The 23778-nt window shown below is 52.6% G+C and overlaps 8 protein-coding genes across 8 annotated transcripts; 5 read left to right on the top strand and 3 right to left on the bottom strand.

Moving 5' to 3' along the window:
• Positions 1-662: 662 nt before the first annotated feature.
• Positions 663-2078, top strand: J4E83_005945 (uncharacterized protein; the record flags this gene model as incomplete). Its single annotated transcript, XM_049332861.1, has 1 exon — positions 663-2078. One exon carries the CDS (start codon positions 663-665, stop codon positions 2076-2078), a length of 1416 nt encoding a protein of 471 aa, XP_049188103.1.
• Positions 2079-3027: 949 nt separating this feature from the next.
• Positions 3028-4814, bottom strand: J4E83_005946 (uncharacterized protein; the record flags this gene model as incomplete). Its single annotated transcript, XM_049332862.1, has 4 exons — positions 3028-4413; positions 4463-4543; positions 4594-4663; positions 4726-4814. The coding sequence occupies 4 exons, from the start codon at positions 4812-4814 to the stop codon at positions 3028-3030; spliced, it is 1626 nt and encodes a 541-aa protein (XP_049188104.1).
• A 1267-nt stretch (positions 4815-6081) lies between these two features.
• Positions 6082-7432, top strand: J4E83_005947 (uncharacterized protein; the record flags this gene model as incomplete). The annotated part of the gene is made up of 4 exons (XM_049332863.1): positions 6082-6283; positions 6333-6556; positions 6605-7012; positions 7061-7432. The coding sequence occupies 4 exons, from the start codon at positions 6082-6084 to the stop codon at positions 7430-7432; spliced, it is 1206 nt and encodes a 401-aa protein (XP_049188105.1).
• A 716-nt stretch (positions 7433-8148) lies between these two features.
• On the top strand, positions 8149-8949 carry J4E83_005948 (uncharacterized protein; the record flags this gene model as incomplete). Its single annotated transcript, XM_049332864.1, has 5 exons — positions 8149-8169; positions 8274-8334; positions 8387-8454; positions 8507-8587; positions 8638-8949. The coding sequence occupies 5 exons, from the start codon at positions 8149-8151 to the stop codon at positions 8947-8949; spliced, it is 543 nt and encodes a 180-aa protein (XP_049188106.1).
• A 443-nt stretch (positions 8950-9392) lies between these two features.
• Positions 9393-11099, top strand: J4E83_005949 (uncharacterized protein; the record flags this gene model as incomplete). Its single annotated transcript, XM_049332865.1, has 1 exon — positions 9393-11099. One exon carries the CDS (start codon positions 9393-9395, stop codon positions 11097-11099), a length of 1707 nt encoding a protein of 568 aa, XP_049188107.1.
• A 4114-nt stretch (positions 11100-15213) lies between these two features.
• On the bottom strand, positions 15214-16137 carry J4E83_005950 (uncharacterized protein; the record flags this gene model as incomplete). The annotated part of the gene is given in 2 exon segments (XM_049332866.1): positions 15214-16118; positions 16134-16137. 2 exon segments carry the CDS (start codon positions 16135-16137, stop codon positions 15214-15216), a joined length of 909 nt encoding a protein of 302 aa, XP_049188108.1.
• Positions 16138-16934: 797 nt separating this feature from the next.
• J4E83_005951 (uncharacterized protein) lies at positions 16935-17797 on the bottom strand (the record flags this gene model as incomplete). The annotated part of the gene is made up of 3 exons (XM_049332867.1): positions 16935-17150; positions 17206-17519; positions 17578-17797. 3 exons carry the CDS (start codon positions 17795-17797, stop codon positions 16935-16937), a joined length of 750 nt encoding a protein of 249 aa, XP_049188109.1.
• A 2943-nt stretch (positions 17798-20740) lies between these two features.
• On the top strand, positions 20741-23739 carry J4E83_005952 (uncharacterized protein; the record flags this gene model as incomplete). The annotated part of the gene is made up of 6 exons (XM_049332868.1): positions 20741-21454; positions 21503-21565; positions 21612-22350; positions 22912-23027; positions 23085-23352; positions 23420-23739. 6 exons carry the CDS (start codon positions 20741-20743, stop codon positions 23737-23739), a joined length of 2220 nt encoding a protein of 739 aa, XP_049188110.1.
• Positions 23740-23778: the final 39 nt, after the last annotated feature.

A 23778-nucleotide genomic window follows, 5' to 3' on the forward strand; every position in this document is an offset into this window, starting at 1 on the left:
TATAGTTTAGATTTTATCTTTATATAAGTTACTTATAGCTAAGCTAATAAAAAAAGCTTTTATACTACTATAGTATTAGTAATAAAACTTAAGTATATTAAACTATACTAAGTATATACTAAAGTTAAAAATAGAGATTTTAGTTTTATATATTTTAGATCTAGATCTATCTTAGTTTAATCTAATATAGTATTAAGAATAAATAAGCTAAAAATTCTAAAGTACTAAGCTATTTTAGATACTAAGTAAGAATAGCTAAGGTACGCTTCTGCAGCGCTTGCTAAGGTTACCTAAGGTTGCGCTGCAGGACAGCTAAGCTACACTATTATAGGTATCGCGCAAAGTGCAAAACACGGTGTAGGCGACATGGCGGTATCCCAGACCTCAACTCGGGTGTGGCGTCGAAAAGTGGCGCAACGCATCCAGCATCCAGACCCCGCAACACCAGATCCTGCACCTATCTTTAGACACAACGCGCACTCCGCATACGATCCGCTTCTAGTCTCCAATAGCACCTGCAGCGGCACAAGACCCTGCATACGATCCTTCCGAGAACACCGTGGAAGACTTTGTCCCTTTCTAGACGAATCTGAGTCACACGTCCATCAAGAATTTATCGACGTTACGAGGTCTCACCACCTCACGAAGTAACCCAAGTGACAATGTCGCTCACCAACGCCACGCCGCTCGAGGTCGCCCAGGCGGCCAGACTCGGATCCCGGAAACTTGCTGTCTTGTCTACCGAGGAGCGGAATGCCGCACTGACTGCTATCCATGCGGCATTAGCAACTGGAAAAGAGGAGGTTCTAGCGGCCAATGCGCGGGATCTGGAAGCTGCGAACAAGGCCGCAGCAGGAGGCACGCTAAGTGCAAGTTTGGTCAAAAGACTGGATCTGGGGAAGCCGGGGAAGTATGAAGATATGCTGCAGGGGATACTGGACGTGAAGGAGTTGGAGGATCCTATCAATAAGACCACCGCGAAGACCCTACTGGATGATGACTTGGTCCTCTCAAGGATAACATGTCCTATTGGCGTTCTCCTCATCATCTTCGAAGCTAGACCTGAAGTCATCGCGAACATATCCGCGCTCGCCATCAAGTCTGGAAACGCAGCTATCCTCAAAGGTGGCCGAGAGTCCAGCAACAGCTTCGCGGCCATTGCATCCATCATTTCCAAGGCTCTTACGTCAACAGCGGTCCCATCGGATTGCCTGCAACTAGTCCAAACACACGATGTCATCGCCGACTTGCTGAAGCAGGATACATATATCGATCTTTGTATTCCTCGCGGTGGTAACAAGCTAGTCCGCTATGTAAAAGACACGACCACCATCCCTGTCCTCGGCCATGCAGATGGAATATGTTCAACCTACCTCTGCGCAGACTACCCCGCCGAAAAGGCCACCAAGATAGTCTTGGACGCAAAGACAAGCTACCCAGCTGGCTGCAACGCCCTCGAGCAACTCATCGTTGAAGAAGCAGCCCTAAGCACCACTCTTCCCACCGTCGCAGAAGCACTGTTACAAAAGGGTGTATCACTCCGCTGTGATCATACCTCGCTCCTCGCCCTCAAAGGCAAACTAGACCCGCACTCCGCTACGCTTCTACAGGAAGCCGGACCGGAAGACTACGACACTGAGTTCCTAGACTACATACTCGCCATCAAGACAGTTACCAACGTCGACGAAGCCATCAACCACATCAACGCTCACGGCTCCCACCACACCGACGCCATACTCACCACCTCAGAAATCACAGCAAAGACCTTCCTCGCAGCCGTCGACTCATCCTCCGTCTACTGGAACACCAGCACGCGCATGGCAGATGGCCAGCGATATGGTTTCGGTACCGAAGTCGGCATCTCAACCAACAAGATCCATTCCAGAGGACCAGTTGGACTAGAAGGCTTGACGATTTACAAATGGGTCATTGTAGGTGATGCGCAGGTCAGTGCAGATTACGGCGCTGGAGGCAAGCAGTGGAAACATCAGCGCCTGCCAGTTGGTGATGAAGAGAGTGTAGCGCGGAATGACGAAGAGAGAGAGGTATTGAGGAAGTTCAGGGCAAGCAAGGCTTGATCGAGTCGGACTGAGTATGCAGGTGTGTCGACAGAAGAAAACCACGTGATCAATACAACACCCAATATACGCGACGTATGTGCACATTACAACCCCACCAAATACACCGACTTGCAACCCGCAGACACACATCACCAAGAATGCCACGTTACAAACACCTTCCCCATGCACCTACCTTCTCGCTCCACCTACCCCATACCCACTACTGTACTCTCTACCTACCTGCCCGCGGTCGAAAAAAAATCTTCACACCTCGTCACGCATTCCTATCCATCCCTCCATTTACCTCTTGATCCTGGATCGTCTCCGTAGTACAACCGTAGTTATCGAATGTTGTACGCGTCTTCTACCAAGCATTGCATGTACTCCACCGCAGCGCTGTGGTGTAACGAGGGCAGATTGCTTTCGGTTGGCATGCCGTACCTAATCGGCCCGTTGTACACTTGGGGTGGGGGTCGTTACCCACTTTCACGCTTGTTGGTGTGTACGAATGTAATTGCTGCCGACTCGCGCAACCTTGGTGCGCGGGAAAATGAGATGACGATGTGACGGTGTAAATGTCCGTGGTTTGATTAGGGCTAGTCATGTAGAGTGAGGTGGGTTGTTGTTGGGATCGATCGATCGGAATGCGAATGCGATTGTTTGGTGGTCTCGAAGGGTATTGTCTCATGGAAGTGTGAAAGTGGAGGTGATGCGCCACGAATGCGTTCAGACAAGCGATGACAGAAGTTGATACAGCAAGTGGAAAGACAACATGTGTTGGAGTGCAAGTCTAAATGTGTAATTTTTGCTCAACACCTTCTCAAGATGCAAACTATATGCAACTATCTACCTAGAGTCTCCGCACAAATGCGCCGACTCCATGTCTTCCCATCCCTTCTCATAACAAACGTGGTATCCCATAAACATTCCCGAAACTACACATATTGAACACTTCATGTGTCTGCGCTTACTCAACACCCTTGTTCCTCAGAGCCAAGGGGCTCTGGCTGAAGATCTGGGCACCGTCCTTGAGACGACGCTCCTCGTTCTTGCGGCCGTTGACGAAGTCGGGGTGGTTGAGGGTAAGCTCAACAGCACCGTTGACAACGTGGTCGACGGCCTCTACACCCAACATGAAGGAGTGGTCCTGGTTACCGACCTCGTAGCGCCATGAGCCGAAGCGGCCACGAGACAGGATGTCCTTGGCCTGGAGGGCAGGGAGAAGCTTGGTGAGGACGCCCTCACGCTCGAGGGATGGGGTGGGGTATCCATGGTCGAAGCGGCGGTGGTAGGTGGAGACGATCTCGTCATCCGACTTGATCATCTCGGTGTTGATGAGACCCTGAATGCAGTCCTTGAGCATGTTCTTCTCATCGACGGGCTTCATGCTGGACTCGGAGACCTCCAACATGATGGACCAGTATGGGCCCTCCTTGGGCTCAGTGGAGCTGGGCTTGGAGCCATCTGCCATCTGCTGAGTGGCGAGCTTGACGTCCTTCTGGGGCTGGTTGTATGGCGAGTAGTTGGAGAAGATGGTGGCGCGGTAGAATGGGCAGTCATCCTCGGGGAAGTACAGCCAGCACTTGTCGCCAATGCGCTCTGGTCGCTCGCCGCGGAGACCAACACCGATGACGTGGGTGGTGGAGTAGAAGAGACCCTTGCTGAGGTCGATGAGCTCCTTGTCGCCCATGAACTCGACGAGCTGATCGACAGCCATGGTGTTGACGAGCTTCCTGTAGTTGACAACTGTGCCGTCGTTCAGGTGTACCTTGTGGCCGTCGGCATCAACCTTGTTGACCTTGCCGTGGTCACCGTATCTTGTCTTGGAGTCTGGCAGGGTCTTTGCAACGGCCTTCCAGATACCACCAGTACCGTCTCGCGCAGGGAAGCGGAAGGTGGCGTTGGGGCCCCAGTTTCCTGCGGTCTTGTTGTGGATGATGTTGTTGATGACACCCTTGACGTTGGGGGCGGCGACACGCTCTCCGAGCCACTGGCACTGCATCTTGGTGGTGGGCACAGCCCAGACCTTGAAGTTGTATGGTCGCATGAAGAGGTCAGCGATGCCGACACCCATCTGGCGCATGATCCACTCGTCAAAGTCCTTGGGCTTGGTGTTGGCCACGCGGGCCTCGAGTGCGGCGTCAATCAAGCCGTCGACACACTTGGCCTGGTCGTCCTTGTCCAAGATGGACAGGTTGTTCTGGAATGGGTAGGGGACCCAGTTACGCTTGCAGCGGACGTAGGACACACGCTCGTGGGTGAACCAGTCGTCATCGTTGGGGAGGGCCTCGTCGATGCAGTCGTCGAAGTACTTGTAGTGGGAGAAGATGACATGGCCACCAACGTCGTAGAGCTGGGGAGCTGTTAGAGGCGGGCAGTCAATTGGGGGTGGGGGTACTCACGAAGCCCTCTGGAGTGACGTCGGTCGAAGCCAGACCACCAGGCGTCTCATTGGAGTCGACAATCATCCATGAGGGGCCATCCTGTTGTTGTTAGCATGTGCCCCGCCACTTGGACTCTGTGTTGAGCATACAATCTGGTGGAGGCGCTTTGCTGCTCCCAGACCGGTCGGACCAGCACCGATAACGAGCACGTCGACCGAACTATGGCATTGTCAGCTCGTGCTCAGCAGGATGCCGTGTGGGTGGGCAGGCGGTGAACATACATTTCTTCCTTGGCGGATCCCATCTTGCCCTGTAGTATTTCCTGGAAACTCGGAACGCGCTTCAAAGTCTGGCGGGCGTAGTTGAGCATGTACTCTGCGGGCGAGCAGCACTTGTAGTTATAGAGAGGGTGTGGAGCAGAGGCCAGACGTTTGGGGCGTGGTGAGGAATATAGCTGGCGATAAACTAAGGACGCCAAGGCGATGCTGCGTTAAGTGGGTCCAGGGTAACAGAGGGCCAGCCGCCGAAGGAGTCGGCTGGGGAGAGCTTGGGGGCTTCAGACGGCCGCGCTGCAACGGCGAGAAAAGGGGCAGGCCGCCATGGGGACCGGCGATCGGGCTTGACGCAGCTGCTCGTGGGCGCCTTGATTGGTGCCGGCCGTCTGCTTCACCACTCGTGCGTGCAACATGTTCATTGCCATTGCCCGTGGCCTCGAGTTGCGTGTGTCACCATGGCCTCTGCACGTTCCCGCGGGTGGAGCCTCAATCTGGCGGGCTGCAGCACATGGTGAAGCTTGACCGACTCTATCTCTGGGGGACTACAGCCTCAGATCAACGACGCATCGACTTGGTGTCGTGCTAGTGCCACGGTGCAACGACGCCTGTGTGCGAAGTGCTCTGCATACCCCTAACGGTGCGCCTCACCCTGCGCTCCAGCGACGCGGCACAGCTCCTGCAATGTAAACCGCTGCGCGTGGCAGCAGCGAGAGTGCGCGATGTGCATGAAGCTGTCACTTTTCTACATATATGTGGGACCGGTGTCTTCGGCGCCTCTGTGCAGGGTGCCAGTACGCGTACACACCTACACAAGCAAGTGCAAGAGGCGGCTCAAAATTTCGGCGCCATTGATGGGAGTCCTCGCCGCTGTGGTCGATTGCGCGTCCACTCAGGGCTCCACGGGCGATCAGTTTCACCTCATCGAGCACTTGCAAAATCCCGCGCGGCTCCTGGCAAATCTTCATCTGGCCTCATATCAGCTCTAGTACATAGTCGGCCGTTGCCCAGTGATAGCACGCCTAAACCAGAACCCCCCCTGTGCACCGGCTCTAGAAGGTCGTCTGGCTGATTCCCGCTCCGCCCCTCCCCTTCCCTAGCGCAGTCGAGGTATTAGTACCGTCACATTACAAGTGCTCTCAACACTTCTCGTCGCTCTTTATCTCCTCATTGCTCCAGCGCTGTTACAGCTGCTTCGTGTTGCTTGTGCCACGCTTGTCCCTTGACGCGCAACACCCGCCATCAGTCAGCAGCGCTAGCCCACTGCTACTGCAACCTTGCAACTTGCATTCCCAGCGCCGCAACCACCTCCTTTGACCTTCACTCAACACCTTTACCGTCCCTCGTTAGCCACCACCCGCAAATATGTCCGACGAGAAGATGAGATCCTCGGTCGAGGCCTCGCGCGACACCGCCCTGCCTGTGCTGCCGACCGTCAACCCAGATGCGCAGAAGCCAGCCCCCGAGGCGCCATCTTTCCATCCTGCAGTATACATTGCAACATGGATCTCGCTCAGTTCCAGCACAATTGTCTTCAACAAGTACATCTTAGACACAGCCAAGTTCCGTACGTTCACTCTGCTCCGCCGCACCTCCGCATTCTAACACACCGACAGACTACCCCATCTTCCTCACAACATGGCATTTGGTTTTCGCGACCGTCATGACCCAGATCCTCGCCCGCTTCACCACCGTCCTCGACTCCCGGAAAAAGGTGCCCATGACCGGACGCGTATACCTGCGAGCCATCGTCCCCATCGGTATCTTCTTCAGTATGAGCTTGATCTGCGGTAACCAGGCATATCTGTACCTGAGTGTGGCCTTCATCCAGATGCTGAAGGTATGTTCTCCACGAATTTGGACCTGTAGCAGCTACTGACCTCAGCAGGCTACTATGCCCGTCGCTGTCCTCATCACCACCTGGAGTCTCGGAGTTGCGCCTGTCAACCTCAAGACTCTCGGAAACGTCTCCTTCATCGTCATCGGTGTAGTCATTGCCTCGTTGGGAGAGATCAAGTTCGTCATGGTCGGTTTCCTCTTCCAGGCCGCTGGTATCGTCTTCGAGGCTGTCCGTCTGGTCATGGTTCAGCGCCTTCTCAGCGGTGCCGACTTCAAGATGGACCCGCTCGTCTCCCTCTACTACTACGCCCCTGCTTGCGCCTTCATCAACGGTGTCATTCTCATGTTCACTGAGCTCCCCAAGATGTCTATGGCTGACATCGACCGCGTTGGTCTGACCACTCTGCTGGCCAACGCATCCGTCGCTTTCTTGCTCAACGTTTCCGTCGTTTTCCTGGTACGTTCCTTCTACACACTCAAAAAACATTCACTAACACATCTTCAGATTGGCAAGACCTCCTCGCTCGTCCTTACCCTCTCCGGTGTACTCAAGGACATCCTCCTCGTCTTTGCGTCCATGTTCCTTTTCAAGGACCCCGTCTCTCCTCTCCAGGCTTTCGGTTACGCCATCGCGCTTGGCGGTCTCGTCTACTACAAGCTCGGCGGAGAGAAGCTGAAGGAGTACCTCGGCCAGGGCAGCATGAAGTGGCAAGAGTTTGGCCACACCCGCCCCGTCCTTCGCAAGTTGATGGTCTTCGCCGCCGTCATCATTGGCATGTTCCTCGTCCTTGGCTCTCTCGGACCCCGCTACGCCCCCGACTCGACCAACCAGGTCTACAACGGCATCGGCAAGCTCATTGGCGACAAGGCTGTATGAAGAACTGGTTCCTTCTAAAATCGGTCTTGGCCATTTTCTAGCTGGGAGTAGGCCTACTTGCAGTACGCTGGTCTACCTCGATTTCCCTTCCCCCTTGTCGTTTTATCTGTAGCTTGGAGCGGGCTTGGAGTGTACGGTGACCGGTGTTTATACGCATAGACGAGCAGGAGCTTTCATGCCGACGGAGCCTTCTTTGATGCTTTTTGTGGTTCGGTACGCGACTGGTGTCAATCGCATGTCAGGGAGCAATGACAGGAAATGATTAAGTAACACGTTTTTGGCACATAGATCTTGCAGGCATTCACAGAACTGCGAGCGAAAGTATATACTTGTAGCTATATAATTGGTAATGCCGTGGAGCATCCGATGCATATCTTCTACTGTACTTGTGATGTATTTCCAGACGGATAGCATGGGCAAACAACAATAAATCAGATACCACTACTAGTTGGCACCGCATGCAGAATACGCTCACGGGCTTGGATAACAACTATCGATTGTGATGTTCTATGTTGTCGTGCTGTGAGGCATGCGCGGCCTTCGCTCCTGCCGAGCGGAGTTCTGGAGTTCTCGCTTCGCACGGGCCACACCACGCCAAGCTGCCCTTTCCTGCCAAATTCGAATCGCGAACTTCAGCTTCCTCCCTCAGTCGTTACTAACCCACAGCACAACACGCTCAAAATCAGTCAAGATGGGAATCGACCTCGACCGCCACCATGTTCGAGACGGGCACCGCAGTATGTGATCCCCCGTCGAGTCGGCGCAGCAATGCGCTGGCGACAGCTGTCTTTTAGACGCAACATGAAGCCTTCGAAGGAGAGAGATTGACGAGTATACAGAGGTCCCTAAGTCCACCAACCCCTACGTCAGGCTGTTGGTGCGCCTTTACAAGTTCCTGGCTCGTAAGTACTTCACCAGACAAATGCGCACATCGTTTGTGCTAACAGTGGACAGGCCGTACCGATGCCAACTTCAACAAGACCGTTCTGCGACGCCTCATGATGTCGAAGACCAACCGTCCCGTAAGACGACCGATCGCATATTCGACAGAACAGTGTAACTAACACAGCATAGCCGGTCTCCGTTTCCAAGATCGTCGCGAACGCCGCCAACAAGCACTCCGCCAAGGAGCACGCCGGCAAGACCGTCGTCGTTGTACGTCAAGCGATACCCGAAGCGAAGATCAATGGCTAACATTCCGTCAGGTCGGCACCGTCACTGACGACAACCGCATGCTCGAGGTCCCCAAGCTCTCCGTTGCGGCTCTCCGCTTCACCGCCTCTGCCCGTGCCCGCATCGAGAAGGCCGGTGGTGAGTGCCTCACCATCGACGAGGTCGCTACCCGCTTCCCCACTGGATCCAACACCCTCCTCCTCCGTGGACCCAAGAACGCCCGTGAGGCCTTCAAGCATTTCGGCTTCGGTCCCCACTCCCACAAGAAGCCTTACGTCGAGAGCAAGGGCCGCAAGTTCGAGCGTGCCCGTGGACGCAGAAGGTCGCGTGGTTTCAAGGTTTAAGCGTGTGCTTACAGCACTCTTGGTTTCTCTGGGTTGGCGTGGTCATGGTCATGGGAATTCTTACGAGGCGCGCTTCATGACTGGCAAAGGCTCTTCGAAAGCCTGCAAAAAGATACTCAATGCTCAACATGAAATGAAAGCATACACGTGGGCTCTCCCGAGCTCATGGTTAAATCATGAACAACCATCTTCTATGAACGTGCATGTCGTCACTATTCAATTGTCAGTATGAGCATTCGTGAATTTCACATGCAGGATAATTTGCCCGCAACAGGTAATACTGTATAGCGATGTTGAACGACGAAGTTTTTCGCGTGCTAAATTTTCTGCGGCTCCCCCACATTCAGCCAACCAGCGCTAGCCAATCTAAACCACCCGACGTAATACCCCGACTAGTCACTGCATCACTTGAATGACTTGACATTGACAACAACTCTGGCAAAATGGTCGACAGTCGAAAAGTAGGAGTGCTAGGCGGCGGCCAACTGGGCCGTATGCTAATCGAGGCTGCCAACCGATTGAACGTTCAAGTTAATATCCTGGACGTAGGGGCATCACCAGCAAAGCAGATATCAGCGCACGACGGCCATATCGAGGGATCTTTCAAGGATGCAGCGGCTGTAAAGAAACTCGCAGAATCTTCCGATGTCGTCACTGTCGAGATCGAACATGTCGATACCCATATGCTCGAAGAGGTAGCGGGGCAGGTCGTTGTTGAACCCAGCTGGAAAACACTACGGACCATCAAAGACAAATACGCCCAAAAGCAGTACCTGAAAGAGCATGGAGTGGATGTCGCAGATAGCATCGATCTCGAAGGAAAGGGTGTTGCGGGGTTGAAGGAAGTAGGTTCGTCATATGGTTATCCCTTCATGCTCAAGAGCAAGACAGAGGCGTATGACGGCAAGGGCAACTTTGTGGTGAAGACGGAAGCGGATGTTGATGCAGCATTTGAGGCTTTGGGGAAGAGGCCGTTGTATGCAGAGCGCTGGGCGGACTTCAGGATGGAGCTCGCAGTCATGGTCGTCAAGACAAAGGACGGCGTGCTCACATTCCCCACTGTCGAGACTGTCCACGAGGACAGCATCTGCAAGCTTACATACGCGCCGCCCAGGAACGTAGCAGAGGAGACCGCACAACGGGCGCAGGAGCTCGCCAAGAAGGCTATCGGTGCTTTCGAAGGCAAGGGTGTCTTCGGTGTTGAGATGTTCCTGCTTAAGGATGACAGCCTACTCATCAACGAGATTGCGCCTCGTCCACACAATTCGGGACATTACACAATCGAAGCCTGCCCCATCTCGCAATACGACGCGCATCTCCGAGCTATCCTTGACCTACCCATCTCGCAATCTAGCCTGCGCCTCCGCGAGCCCTCCATCATGCTGAACATCCTTGGCGGCAAGACACCAGACTCCCACGTTCAAGTCGCGAAGAGGGCTCTTGAGTCACCAAACGCATCCATTCACCTCTACGGAAAAGGCGATGCGCGTCCCGGCCGCAAGATGGGCCACATCACCATCACAGCCCCCACACTCGCAGCCGCAGAACGCGAGATCCAGCCCCTCGTCGACTTTGTGGACGCCCAAAAAGGCAAGAGCGTCGAAACACGCAGCTCAGAAAGCTCCAAAGAAGAGCCTCTCGTTGCCGTAATCATGGGCTCAGACTCCGATCTCCCCGTTCTCCGCGCCGGCCTAGAGACCCTCACTAAGCTGCAAATACCCTTCACCACGCGCATCACCAGCGCCCACCGCACCCCCGACTGGCTCCGCGAGTTCTCCAAGACCGCTTCTCAGACGTCTCTGAAAGTCATCATTGGCGCTGCGGGTGGTGCCGCCCATCTACCCGGCATGTGTGCGTCGTGGACCACACTTCCTGTCATCGGTCTCCCTGTCAAGGCGAGTGTGATGGATGGCTGGGACAGTCTTGTTAGCATGACTCAGATGCCCCGTGGCGAGCCTGTTGCTACTGTTGGTATCAACAACTCGACTAATGCTGCGCTGCTTGCTGTGCGCATCCTTGGTGCGGAGGATAAGACGATCCGCGAGAGGTTGAGGGTTTGGATGGAGGGCAATGAGAAGGAGGTTATGCGTAAGGATAAGGCGCTTTTGGAGGATGGATGGGAGGCTTATCTTAAGGGTATGGGGAAATAGATGGTGATGGGTAGGTGGTGGACTGAGGGCTTGAGGGAGCATGTGCTGTGTTTGTGGACACTGAGTGGTGGGATACGCAGGGAGTAGAACACCTCTTTCTGGTCGAGGAAATGTCATTACCCTCTACCAATGCCCTGAATGCAATGAACATGCGATATTACGGAAGTCGTTTCATATCGAAGCTCATTACGATGACGATCACCATCATCACACTTCATTCCAAGCTCAACAACGACCGCCTCTCGACCAAAACATGAGAGCATCCCTGACTCGTTTTGGTACCATGCGCTCCCCGCTGGCTCTGTTGTAATAACATGACCAGTTCCAACATGCTCTCCTCACACGAAGACATTTCCTCATCCGCTGTGCCATTTGAACACATCAGAAACATCTGCATGTCTTTTAGAACACACCGCGAGCCCACAGTCATGGGCACAGGAGACGCCATTTTTGTAGAATGACTCTGGAATATGTGGATAAGAGAAGAAAGAAGAGGAAGAAGCGCAGATTTTATGGCTGAGGCGAGGGGAGTGACAACACATCGATTTGCGGATCTATTCTTTTGCACAGCTTCTTGTCTTCTCCACATGACAGTTCTGTCTCTGCTATTCCGAGAGTAGCTTTTCAAAGAGCAGAGTCGAGAGGAGAACGACATGCCATGTTGAGGAATCACTTTCAGAGTACAAAGCTTCGGTATGTTGCCTGGTTAGACATAATATGTTCGCTAGAAGTCTTTGGAAGTAGGATGAGACACATGAATAACCTGTGGATATCCAAGGTGCGAAAAGTCGAGGAGAAGAGAAGACCCATAAAGCAAGACAAATATACTTTTGGAGAAAGAAGAGAGAACTGTAGTGTGTAGGAAGAGAGAAGGAAGAAGGCAGAGAGGTAGCTTTATATGCGTCCAGAGTCATCCGGAGGGCGCACCCATCGTGGGGAACCGACATGTTTTGAACGAGGAAGCACAGTCTTTCCATGTTCTGCTGCTTCAGCACTTTTTGAATGCCGCCAAACATGTTTAAAATCGGTACATGAGGTTTCTAATTCCGTGGCTAGAGAAGCGCGGAGACAACAGGCGCATATGCTGGTAGTCGATGCTTTTGAAAAAGGGAAGACGCGGACATAGAACATCCGTAATGTCGTTTTGAAGAATCGTGCAAAGTTTGACATGATAGAAGGAAGAGAGATATAACCGTCCGGAGACATTTTAATACTCATCTCCCGAGGCGGACGGATACATGTCGTACTTTCGTAGGCTTTTTAAGTCGCGTTTCTTGCTCCCATTCGTCAACATCTCCATCATCAGTCATCGTCGATTCTTTGGATGTTTTACAGCCTCGAGTTTCGAGCAAAACGCGGCATGTTTTGTATCGAGTCAACTTTTCTTTTCGAGAGGCTTAGAAGGAGGGATTTCGCATGAACCGATGAGCAGTACGATTTTTGTGACACAATCACATGTAATGATATATTGGCCGTTTTAAAAATAGGAGGAGAAGGAAGACAGCAAACTCGCATAGATCATTGGCAACGTCATTTTGGAAAAATGCTGGAGGAAGGTGCTGAGTAGGAAGTAAGACAAAGTGGAGAAGTGGCAGTTTATATACCTCCATTGAAAGCACTGCACAGACGTCTGTGGAGAGCGAGTCTCGCTTTTATACCCCTCATCGATTTTTGACGTTGGGTTTTCAAAGACTTTCTGGTGAGACTGATGATGTGCGATGTGCGAGCTTTGAAAACGTCAATTCCAAGTGTTGAACCTTCGAGGACTCAAAGGTCAGTGTAGATAGTCCGGTCTTCCAGACAGCCCTCCATGGCGTTTACCCTCCTCTTAACAGCCATACTATATCGAGATCATAGCTTCCTCTATACTCGCAAATGTTTCGTTCCATCCGGAGTCGCCAGTCCAGTTCTCTCACCCGTTCCTCCGCTATTCCGCGCACGTATGTCCGCACGATCTCGAGTCGCTTTAAGCCAAGGAGCCCACTGAACCAAGTCCCTTTTCCGCCTGAAGGGGCACTTACTAAAGCATCCATCTCATAATCGCGTAGCTGAATTGTTCGAACTGCCAGCATTTGTACGGATGTGCGAAACATATACGCTTCGGGATGCACCATTGAGCCCTTTAATACAAAGGTGTTGAGTTGGTACACTAACGTAGCTGTCTCGTTGTAGATCTGGCGGCAGGTCTCGGGGAGGTGTAGCGCTGATTTGAGTGGCATGTAGCTTGTTCGTTCCTTGGGGTCCGCGTAGGTGTATGCCCATCCATGTGATCCAGGAAATTCGGGCGAGGAGTTGGCGCGCAAGTGCAGGGCGATGTAGGGATTGCTTAACGTGTACTGTGGAGATAGAGAGGCGATGTCAGAGAATATCACAGACAGATTGTGTGTATCCAGGTCTTACCTCCCATATCTGGTTCCGGAGTTCGCCGGGGAGTTGTAAAAGGCGAGAGGTTGTCGCATTGCGAGCCGCACTATTTGCGTCAGTAATGTGGCAAAGCTTAGACGGGAGAGATACCGACATTGCGGTGATGTGTTCAGACATGTGAGATACGTCCAAGAGCCCATTTGGTAAGATCACTGCCACGTTGCTATTGTTTTGCTGCTGCGACATTGACGCAGAATTATCGGGTTCTGGAGTATGTTTCATGTTGAAGCGTTGGAGCGCGATAGAGGTTGATTGCAGTTATGTCGATAGAGCTATGTGATAGAGTGGATAAGCTGAGCGGTACACAAAACTTGATTTGGTAGGAGGGCGCTTATTTCGCCTGCCTGTCTGGTCTGTGCGCTATCGGTGCTTGGGGTGACTGTTTCTCTTTCATTGAAATGCTCCAGTAGTGACTCTTGCTCGATCCTGTATTCATTACATTGTAGCTACCATGTGCCCATGACAGAGCCTCTTCTTCCAGGCCCTGTGAAATTGTGGCCTTCGGAGCCTCATGTGACGTTAAGAATTGACGTAGCGAGCTCGAGTACCGAAGCTCATAAGCATAGCTATCATTTGCAGCTATCGCAAGCGCCAGCTGCTCCATAGATCATTTCCAACTGAAAGTCAGCCAAGGTCGGCCCTCTCGCTCCCGTATCCGCTGTTCCAGTAGCCTACGGTAAAACTCGGCTCCTTTCATTGTGCGGGTTTCCTCGTCCTCTGGATCAAGGTGGTCGAAATCGTGCAAGCCGTCCGCAGTGCGGGGAGCGAGTTCCAGGTGTACCAGACGTGGGAACGATTCAGTGAGATAACCACTTTTAGAATGGGGTACTTGATTGAAGATTCGACCATCGATGGAGGTTCGATATCTTAATCTGAAGTGCCACAAGCCTGCGTTGGATATACGGAGGGATTGAATGTTTCGTAGATACGCGTGATCGGAGACCCATCGAGCCTGGTAAAATTGAGGAATCTTGAAAGTTGCTAGGGCGAAGATCAGCAACCGGGTCTCCGCGTGGATCTGCCTCGAGGTCGCTGGTAAGCGGAGGGCAACATCTTTTGCGGGGGTGCCATCATCGTTCATCGGGATCCCATGGTGCTTGGAATGTGCTCCGCTCCAGCGAATGCGATATCTGATTTTTACATAGGCGCAACTCATGGAGTATTCCCAGATCTGGTTTCGGAGTTCGGCCGGTAAACGTAGGAGAGGTGAAACAGATGCGTTGCGTTGTGAGCTAATTAGTTAGCAATGCCTGACTGCAGTGAGCTGACATCTTACATGGCTAGCTTGTCTTCCGGCACAGGCGCCGGGATAGTCTCTTCATATCCTTGATGCAAAGAAGAAGATTGGTTCTCTGACCGCATGCGCACCAGGTTTTCGTTAGCCGCCTGCATTGTCATTCCGTGGCTTTGTGTTCGCGAGCAGTTAGGTGGCCTTGACGCGTCGTTGCCGCGTAGTGTGGAAGTTGCGATCTCGCGATAGTGTGGAGGTAGAGCTCTAGCAGGCGTTTTTCGTCGAGCTTTTGAGAGTTTTGGTATATCAGTTGAGTGGAATGAAGAAATCGGCAAGCTTAGATCATGTGCTAGCTCCAGAGGTGTACTTTGGTTGAGATTTCCGAATTTTTGCCGGAAACCAACTGAAACCAAGGCTTACAATCAAGACGCTCCAGGGTGGGTACATCGGTCTGATACTCTAGGTGTCTTCCGTGGGAGTCTTCTCTTTATCATGAGCTTCCTTAGGCCTCGCCTCAGTATCTTTCTCTCCCTCCGCGTCGTCATCACTCTCCCTCATATAAACCACCATCCCATTCAGCGCATTCCCATGCTTTTCAAACTCTTTTAGCGCCACCTTTTCCCGGCCTTTTATCCACTTCTTGCCCACCTCATTGCACTCCTCTAGCCGCTCTTTCTTCTCCTTCGTTTGCGCATACACACTGTAGTCGTCCAGAATTTCGTTGCCTACGTACAGCACCGGGTCTTTCAATTTGAGGAAAGTTGGTAGAAGAAGGAACCAATCCACGAATGGCGAGTAGACGAAGGATTCGGACGTAATGTGGGTCTGAAGATCGGAGTCAAGGACCGTGATTGAGAAGTACGATAGAAATTCGATGTCGAGGGTTGTGAATGCTGGGTCTTGGGCGAAACATTGTATCTTGGTGTCCTTGATTTCGTCTTTGACTGCGTGGAGATTAGTTATCTTGGGCGGATGCAAAGGGTGGAATATCAATGACATACGCCGGTTGACTACATCGACAAACAGTACAAGCTGCCAGAGACTCCTCCACCGATGCGCCCAGTCTCGACTGAAACTGCCGATGCCAATGCATACCGCTTCTTCAACACCCCATTTGCCATCAGCGCTTCTCTTCTCCACAATCTCTTTGACTTGCTTCGCAAGCAGCGTATCTTCCCACCGCTCTTGAAGGAGGCGAAAATCGTTCAACAACTTCTCCGCCGTTAGTCCCTCCACAATCCTCGTAGGCAAGGACCCAGCATCTGCCTCCTTCTTCCCATTCCCATCAAGAGAAATACTCGCCAAGCCATGGGTGATGACGGTCCACCCGTCATCACTCTGCACCTCCTTCCTCTTAACGCGACCTCTTCCTTTCTTACTCATATCTCCCCACTACACACCTTTCTTTACTCGGTCTTGGCAAAAAGGAATTCAAGCGCATACTCCCTTCACCACAAGCGCACCTCAAACCCACAATGACGCACACTGCACAAAAAAGGTATACCGATCGTCGCGTCGTCGACTTAAGGTGCGGCTTGCATGGGCGCGTAAGTAAGGCGTGGCCAAAGTATCGAGGGCGAGGCGATGACGGGAAGGGACCACCTGGGCGCGTAGAAAATCATCGTGAGAGGCCAGGGTCTGATTGGGTTTTAGTGGGGAAAGGGAGGCTCGGAACGGGATTTCCGAGGCGGAATGCCGGCGACCTTGGCTGTAGCCCGCCAAACCACAGTAAAGATTGTGTGGGAACTGTGCCTCTCCTGATTAGGGGTCTGCTATCTGGCCTGCAGCTGTAGTTCAAGCCATCCGTTCATGTCCGGGTTGCGCATGCGGATCAGGCCTCCTGCTGACGGCTTAGATACACAAGCTATTTTTTGTTGCAGTCGGTATAAGCATGACAGCATATAGCTTACAAGTGAGCGACGAGTGGAAACGCAAGTGTTGGGATTATGGATGGTATTGTATATGTAGCTTCTGTACATCATACCGCACAGTAACGTGTTATGTGCCCCTAAGAAAGACCGTCATAGCTGCTGAACAGCTGGTCCACCAACCACCCAGATCAAACCACCGCGTACGCTCCAAATCGAGATCGTCGCTTCAAAAGAGACCGGATATCTTTCGCGCCAAAACTCCTTGCCCGTAAAAAGACTATATTCGCAGATAAAAGTCAGGTTCGTACACTAGACAACCCATGTAATCCACGACGCTGCTGCAAGCATTGCCGGCACTATGATTGATGCATAGGTGTTGACGACCATGTTGTGTGGCGCTGGCGATGATGTTGTCGAGTATACGATTTGGAAGCCAATGTGGTCGTCGACGTTTGTTGTGTTAACGCAGTTTGAGCTGTTGACTTCGGGAACATCCTCTGGTTCGGCGAAAGTGATGTCGGCACACTATTGGAATCTATTAGCAACTATGCGGCTGTCATGTTCAGGCGCTTGCACTCACGTTGTAAAGAGCAGCGCCGTGTTGCGCAAGCTCAATAATCTGGATAGTCGCATTGTCTCCAACCTGGGGTGTGTAGTTGGCAGGTAATGGGACTTGCGGTAGACAGAAGGAACCGGGGTATTCTTGGTTTGTAGGCCCTGTAATCTGGAAGACTGGGACCATCGTGTGCGAGTAGTTTAGCGGTTCGTTGCCGTAACCCATGTTGACGTAGAACATGGCGAGCGAGTGGCCTGGGAACCATCCGGGTTGGATTGCGACGGCGCCACCGTTAACCGGCCACTTTGTGCGATTTTGCGACATTGGCATGCCACCACCTAGAAGTTCATGTTAGTTATCTTCTCCTGCGCGGAATACCCAATCGGGAAAACGTACATGGGTACATCCATTGCATGCCGTATGGAAATCCATATGTGCCGGTGTCTTCGTGGTAGTTGATACCAATCGAGCCATCAGGGATCGATGGGTCTGTGTCAGACTTGGTCCCGTTGGTGTGGATGTTGTTTCCTCTCCATCCTGGGTAGACGATAACGGTATGTGCAGTAGCGAGCGACCAGGTAGCGGCGATAAAAACGAGCTCGGTAAAACGAAACATTTTGGCGGTGCGATGTGGAAAGCAAAGACTGTTGCGAAGCGGAAATCCTTGTCTTTATTGATTCAGTGACCCGTCAGCTTTGGGGTACACGATTTGATGGTAGTCGACGCAGAACGGGCAGCGTGCGGTGGCGGGGGGCATCAGCACTTATGGAGTACGGACTTGGCCTCGAGGGCCTCGTGCAACCATGGCATTGCTCGCCAAAGAGACGCTTCAGGCGAATGAACAGAGCGAAACGGGCCCGCCAGCATGGCCAGCCTTTGCATGTCAGCCCTCGAAGCATTGAGTAGGCAGCGAATAGGCATGTCGCTAGCATATTGAATCTACAGGGGCCAGCGACCACTGAGCTTCGCGTATGCAGGTCTTGTCGGGCGGGAGGGAAAAGCCTCTGTCGGCGGAGCGAATAGCGTCCGAGGTGGCCATGCGCATGGCGCCTCTGATTTGCAGAGGCGTGTGATGACTTTGCAGAGTCTCGGCAGTCCGGCCAGGCACCTCTAAGCGCCCAACTACTCCAGAGTCCACATGCCCACCAGCAGACAGCGAGGAAGGTTTCCGGATCTGAAAAATGCCCTCATCCGCGCGACTCGGCCGTGATAGTGTGACCAAGGCGTGATGCAGAATCTTGAAACGCCGCAGCTACACCGCGTAGGCGACGTCTGTGTTCGTGGGAGAAGAATGCTGAAAGACGCAGACAATCGCGCGCACAGTCAGCTAGCCGCCACTGGCCCCAAACGAACGGCGATCAACGCCCTCGCCGCAATATAATACCCAGCCGTCAACATGCGCATGTTTCTATCCTCATATCGCTGCATGAGGGCTGCAGTGCGATAGCTGGGGAAGGCCGAGTGTCGAGGATGCTGATTGGGAGCTTGTTTCGCCGCCCCTGGTCGCTTGGTAGTGTCCACTGCGCCGGGACGAACGAAGCCTCCATTCGCAATAACCAATTGCTTGAAAAGGCATTCCTTCTGGGCCGCGTCGTGCCGAGCGCACCAGCACACCATCCGCGCAGTGCCATCTTTCCTGCGGTTCGCTGCTAGTGCCTGTCTGTACGGCGCGAGGTACCGCATTCGTACTCCCCTTGCTTGAGGCAAAGGAACATCGTTGCGCACTGGGGTTAGCAGCGAACAAGCATCGCTTTAGCCAAGCGCCATAAGATTGTAGATCGTGTTAGACGCAGGGAGCACGGGTTCGTTGATTCTGGCGTCCGGGATAACGGTTGCGTGAGGTACCCGTGGACGACCGCTGTTGATGCTGCCAGGTGTGGTGCCATGAGCGCCTTCCTCGAGCACGGAGAAACCATGGCCACCTTCCCGCGATGAGGCTTCTTGCCCCGTCACTCAGATCATGCCTTCCAACATCGCAGGTGTAAACAGTGTCCACCTTACAGGTCCTTTCTGGCTCTGCTTGTCACCAACCGTCCTGCATCGATATTCTTCGATGTCCGCGGCGTTCATCGAACATTATTACTCAGTTCGATCTTAACTTAGGTCAAAACCCGACACCCGAGCTACTGACATGTTGTCGCTCGTCCCAGCGCGGAAGAGAAAGGAAGCCCATAACGCGATACAACTGTCTCGTGATAAAGGCAAGGTTCGCGTCATTGAGCGATCAGCAGAAGGATACTCCAGCGGCTCCACGAAGAACCTACAGGGGCGCAACACCACCCCTGCTAGCCGTACCTTTACCACACTCCGTCGCGGAAGCATCAGGATCTTCTCAATCTTCCGCAATGGCAAGAGTTGTCACCCATATCTGCCCTGTACCTCATGGCTTCCACTAATAGTACTAACAGGTTCCGCTCCAAGCTCCGGCGAGGCTACCTTTGGTAGCACTGGGTCAACGGTCAACAAACCAGCAGACGTACCACGTGCCGATAACATCAATTCCTACTCCAACTCTCCTCTACAATGCCCTGTCGTTCCCGATATACCTATGATTCTACCAGCTCTCTCCCTAGATCCTGACTCTTCGTCTTTACTCCAACTCACAAACGCTGCCGTCTTCGATGGCGAATCAGAACCTATACCAAGAACTCGCACTCCACCTCCTACGCCCATGGCAACAAGCTGGTCGACACCAAGTCTCTCACAGCAACTCACCACCAAGCTCTCCAACGCCCTGATGAACAATGATACGGTAGTGCGCCGACGCAAGCTGAGCTCTAGGCCAATCGTTCGAACGGACCATTTCAAGCATCCAAGTGATGACCAGCGAACTACCACCTCGCCCAAAAGCCCCATGTCAGAGGTCCCTTCTCTTCCATCGAGTGTCCTGAGCCCCTCAAGCAGCGTCGCACCGCTGAGTCAGTCGACTGCACCGACATCGCTGGTTTCATCAGGTGCGCTGCTGTCTGCTGAGACCACCTATCGAACCCAAAACGGTCGCCATGTAACCGACAATCAACCCGCGCTCTATTGCGAGGCGACCCCAGAGCGTTTACCTTCACGATTTCTTGTCTTCCCACGTCAAGACGCACCGCGACTGTGTGAACCTTCCATTGCGACCATTGAGAACGCAGCAGCGGCGAAGATCTTCTTCGAGTCACACTTCAACCAGCTTCTCGGTACCAAGGTCACGCCACGATCCATGCGTCGCCGCCAAATGGAGCGGAAAGTATTTACCATGGCCATACCGAATGAGCAACGTCACTCCAAAAGGCGAGAATAGTATCTTGCAGAGACACATCATCTGCGTCAAACCCGTGTCATGAAGTCGAATACCCTAGCGCGTCAGACAATGAAAGGAGTGCACATTTCCAATTACGACATCGTAAGAGTTCTCGGGAAAGGTAGCTTTGGTGTTGTCCGTCTCGTTCGCGAGAAGAGCGACAATTGCGGAAGTCTACGGGGAAGCAGCTGCAGTATGGGATATCTCGATGGCTCATTGACGCCAAAAACTGATAGGCCTTCCCCGACAATCCGCAGACAAAAGCAAGTCTTCGCCATGAAGGTCATCAGAAAGTCGGATATGCTTCGCAATAGCCAAGAGGGACATTTGCGAGCAGAGAGAGACTTTCTAGTCGCGTCGGAGAATGCGCGATGGGTAGTTCCCCTCATTTCTGCTTTCCAGGACAACAACAACCTCTATCTCGTCATGGAATACATGATGGGCGGCGACTTCCTAGGTTTACTTCTTCGTGAAGACATCCTCGATGAGAACGTTGCAAAATGGTATCTTGCGGAGATGATATTGTGCATCGAGGAGGCACACAAGATGTACTGGATCCATCGCGATGTCAAGCCCGACAACTTCCTCATCACTTCGTCTGGTCATCTCAAGATCTCGGACTTTGGCCTAGCCTTTGATGGGCACTGGGCTCACAACCAGACGTACTACAATGAGCAACGATACGGTCTACTCCGCGACTTGGATCTACATGTCAAAGGCGACGCACAAGACGTTGAAGAAGACAAGGATCGATCTGACGCTCGCAAAACCATGAATCTCATCAATGGGAGCGCAGCGGCCCGCGGCCGTTACCATACCAGACAAGACTCAACGCATGGACCTATCATCGACTGGTTGAACCGAGAGCAGAGGCGTGAATTCGCCAAGAGTGTTGTTGGGACGAGCCAATATATGGCACCAGAGGTCATACGAGGCGAAAGCTACGACGGTCGCTGTGACTGGTGGAGCATTGGCATCATACTATACGAGGTATGTGGCCACGAAAGGTTGTACGTGTTTTCACTGACGATTTCGTAGTGCCTTTACGGTTGCACGCCCTTCTTCTGCGACAACCGTCAAGCTACAAAGATGCGCATACTCGTAAGTTTAGTCATCGTACGCCGCGTTCTGGTGCTGACTCGTACAGGATCATAGGAGGTGGCTGCGATTCCCATCTGACCAGCGTTATGCTCGTCCCAACATCGACCGCGTACCACTCATGCCAGTCTCACGCAACGCAATCGACCTCATGATGCGACTGCTCGAGGACAGACAAGACCGACTCTCAGCTAAGCGATACCGTGAGAACGACTGGGCCCTCCGCGACAAAGCTGCTGGTGCGCGCCGCAATCGTAACGTCAACACCACCGGTCACATTGTTTACCCCAACGATGCCGAAGACATCAAGTCGCACCCGTTCTTCCGCAACATTCAGTGGTCACAACTGCATCTGACTCGTCCACCATTCGTACCACGCGTTCACGGCGGTCAGCCAATCACCAAATACTTCGACGATGAGGCCGAGATCATGAGCGCGTCTGATCATCTCGACTCTTCGAGCTACGAAGCTCTCGGAGGGCTGGCAGACCCTGCAGTAGAAGGACAAGTTGGTGGGGATGATGCTACATCCCCGGTCCAGCCGACTGCCCAGCATGATGGTGCAGCAACGCCAGCTCAAGAAGGGTTTGCCAAGTCATTGCGTGACATGAAGAGACGCAAAAGGGAGAAGAAACGACCGCGTGACAAGCTTCTTCGAGATCCAGATGTCAGTCAAACTGTTCTGGAAATCAGGAAGAAGGGTGCTTTCGTAGGCTACACCTATCGCAGGCCTAGGTTCTCTTTGCTAGACTTGGAGGACAAGATCGCTGCAAGACCTCACATCACACGTGGTGGGATAGTTGCTGCGAGTGCTTAGTGCTGTAGGTTCTTTTATGTTCTCTGGGGTGTAGGGTTTCTTCGAAATGAATTATTAAGTTCTTGAGTTCATCGGGATGCGCATGGTCCTGTACTTGCTGCTCGATTATCACTAGAACATGTAATCTCTCTCACCTTGACTACTATCTCAATCGCTTACCTTAGTGGCCAGCATCGTATTACAGATGCCACTAGCGTCATCTGGAGCACAGGTGAGATATATATCATAACGGTCTTTCTCAGTGACAAACCTTCCTACACCACACTTTCCGTCTCAACCTCTCCATACTACCATTATCATCAATCAAAAACGATACCTCTCTTTAAGATGATGCTCACCAGAGCCATTCTGCTATGCCTTACCGCGCTCACCAGCATGGCCGTCGGCACAGTCCCCGCAAGAGACTCCAATGACCCGATGCCAGTCTTTCTCAGCCACAAAGACAAGCCCATACCCGTCGATAAGCCCACTCTCAACCCTCCAGTTTTGGACATAAGCGAGTACCTGGTCAAACAGCTCAAGCACTAGACAGTAAACGTGGTCAAAATGTGGAACGACAGCAAGATCAACTACGCGTGCAAGAAGATCTTCACCAAGGAAGGCTACAAAGTCGAGGACATTGAGATGTTCGAGGTTGAGTACGAAGATGTGAGTTTGAACTGATGTCTGCTGTTGTTAAATGACGGTGTGCTAATGAGTCGGTAGTGCTATGAGAAACCATGGGTCATGTGTCGCCACAAAGACGCTTGGTACCAACCCGACCTCATGAACTTCTACATCGGCCTGATTCCCGTTAATATGCGACGCTTCAACCGCCACTTCATCGCGCTGCCAGCTGATGACAAAGGTGGTCGAGATATTTACAACGACTACGACACTATAGTCTGGAAAGGACAAGCCAGCCTACACAATATCATCGCCGAGTCCGCAAGGTCAATGGGCCAGTACGTAGGCGGAGGCTTTGGCATCTGGAGTAAGTCACCTCGCACTCCCCATCACCCCTCTTTTTGCCGCTGCTAACCATGTCTCACTCCCTCTAGGTTCCGGTACTCTCATGTGGTCCGATCAGACGTGGTCTGACCTCGTCGAAAACAACGCGACCGCGGTGATGAACCCTACGTCTCAGATTTCTCTCGAAGAGGCATTTGCTCAGACTATGGTGCTTGCCCTCGCGGAGTTTTCGGGCATACCTTTGGCTTCTTTCATCCCCGAGTATGAGAAGATTCGGCAGGTGGTCTTCACTTTGTGGGAGAGCTTCATGTGGGTCTTGACTGCTAATGACCAGGTATTTTGTCAGGAGAGGATCTTGGAGGATAGTCCGGCGGGTTTGCCAAACCAGCTTCCTGACATTAAGGTCTAGGTTGGCATACCTGATGGATCTGGTGGTATCTAGGGAATG

This window comes from Alternaria metachromatica, assembly GCF_023757995.1.
Source record: "Alternaria metachromatica strain BMP 0045 chromosome Unknown scaffold_12, whole genome shotgun sequence".
NCBI lineage: Eukaryota > Fungi > Ascomycota > Dothideomycetes > Pleosporales > Pleosporaceae > Alternaria > Alternaria metachromatica.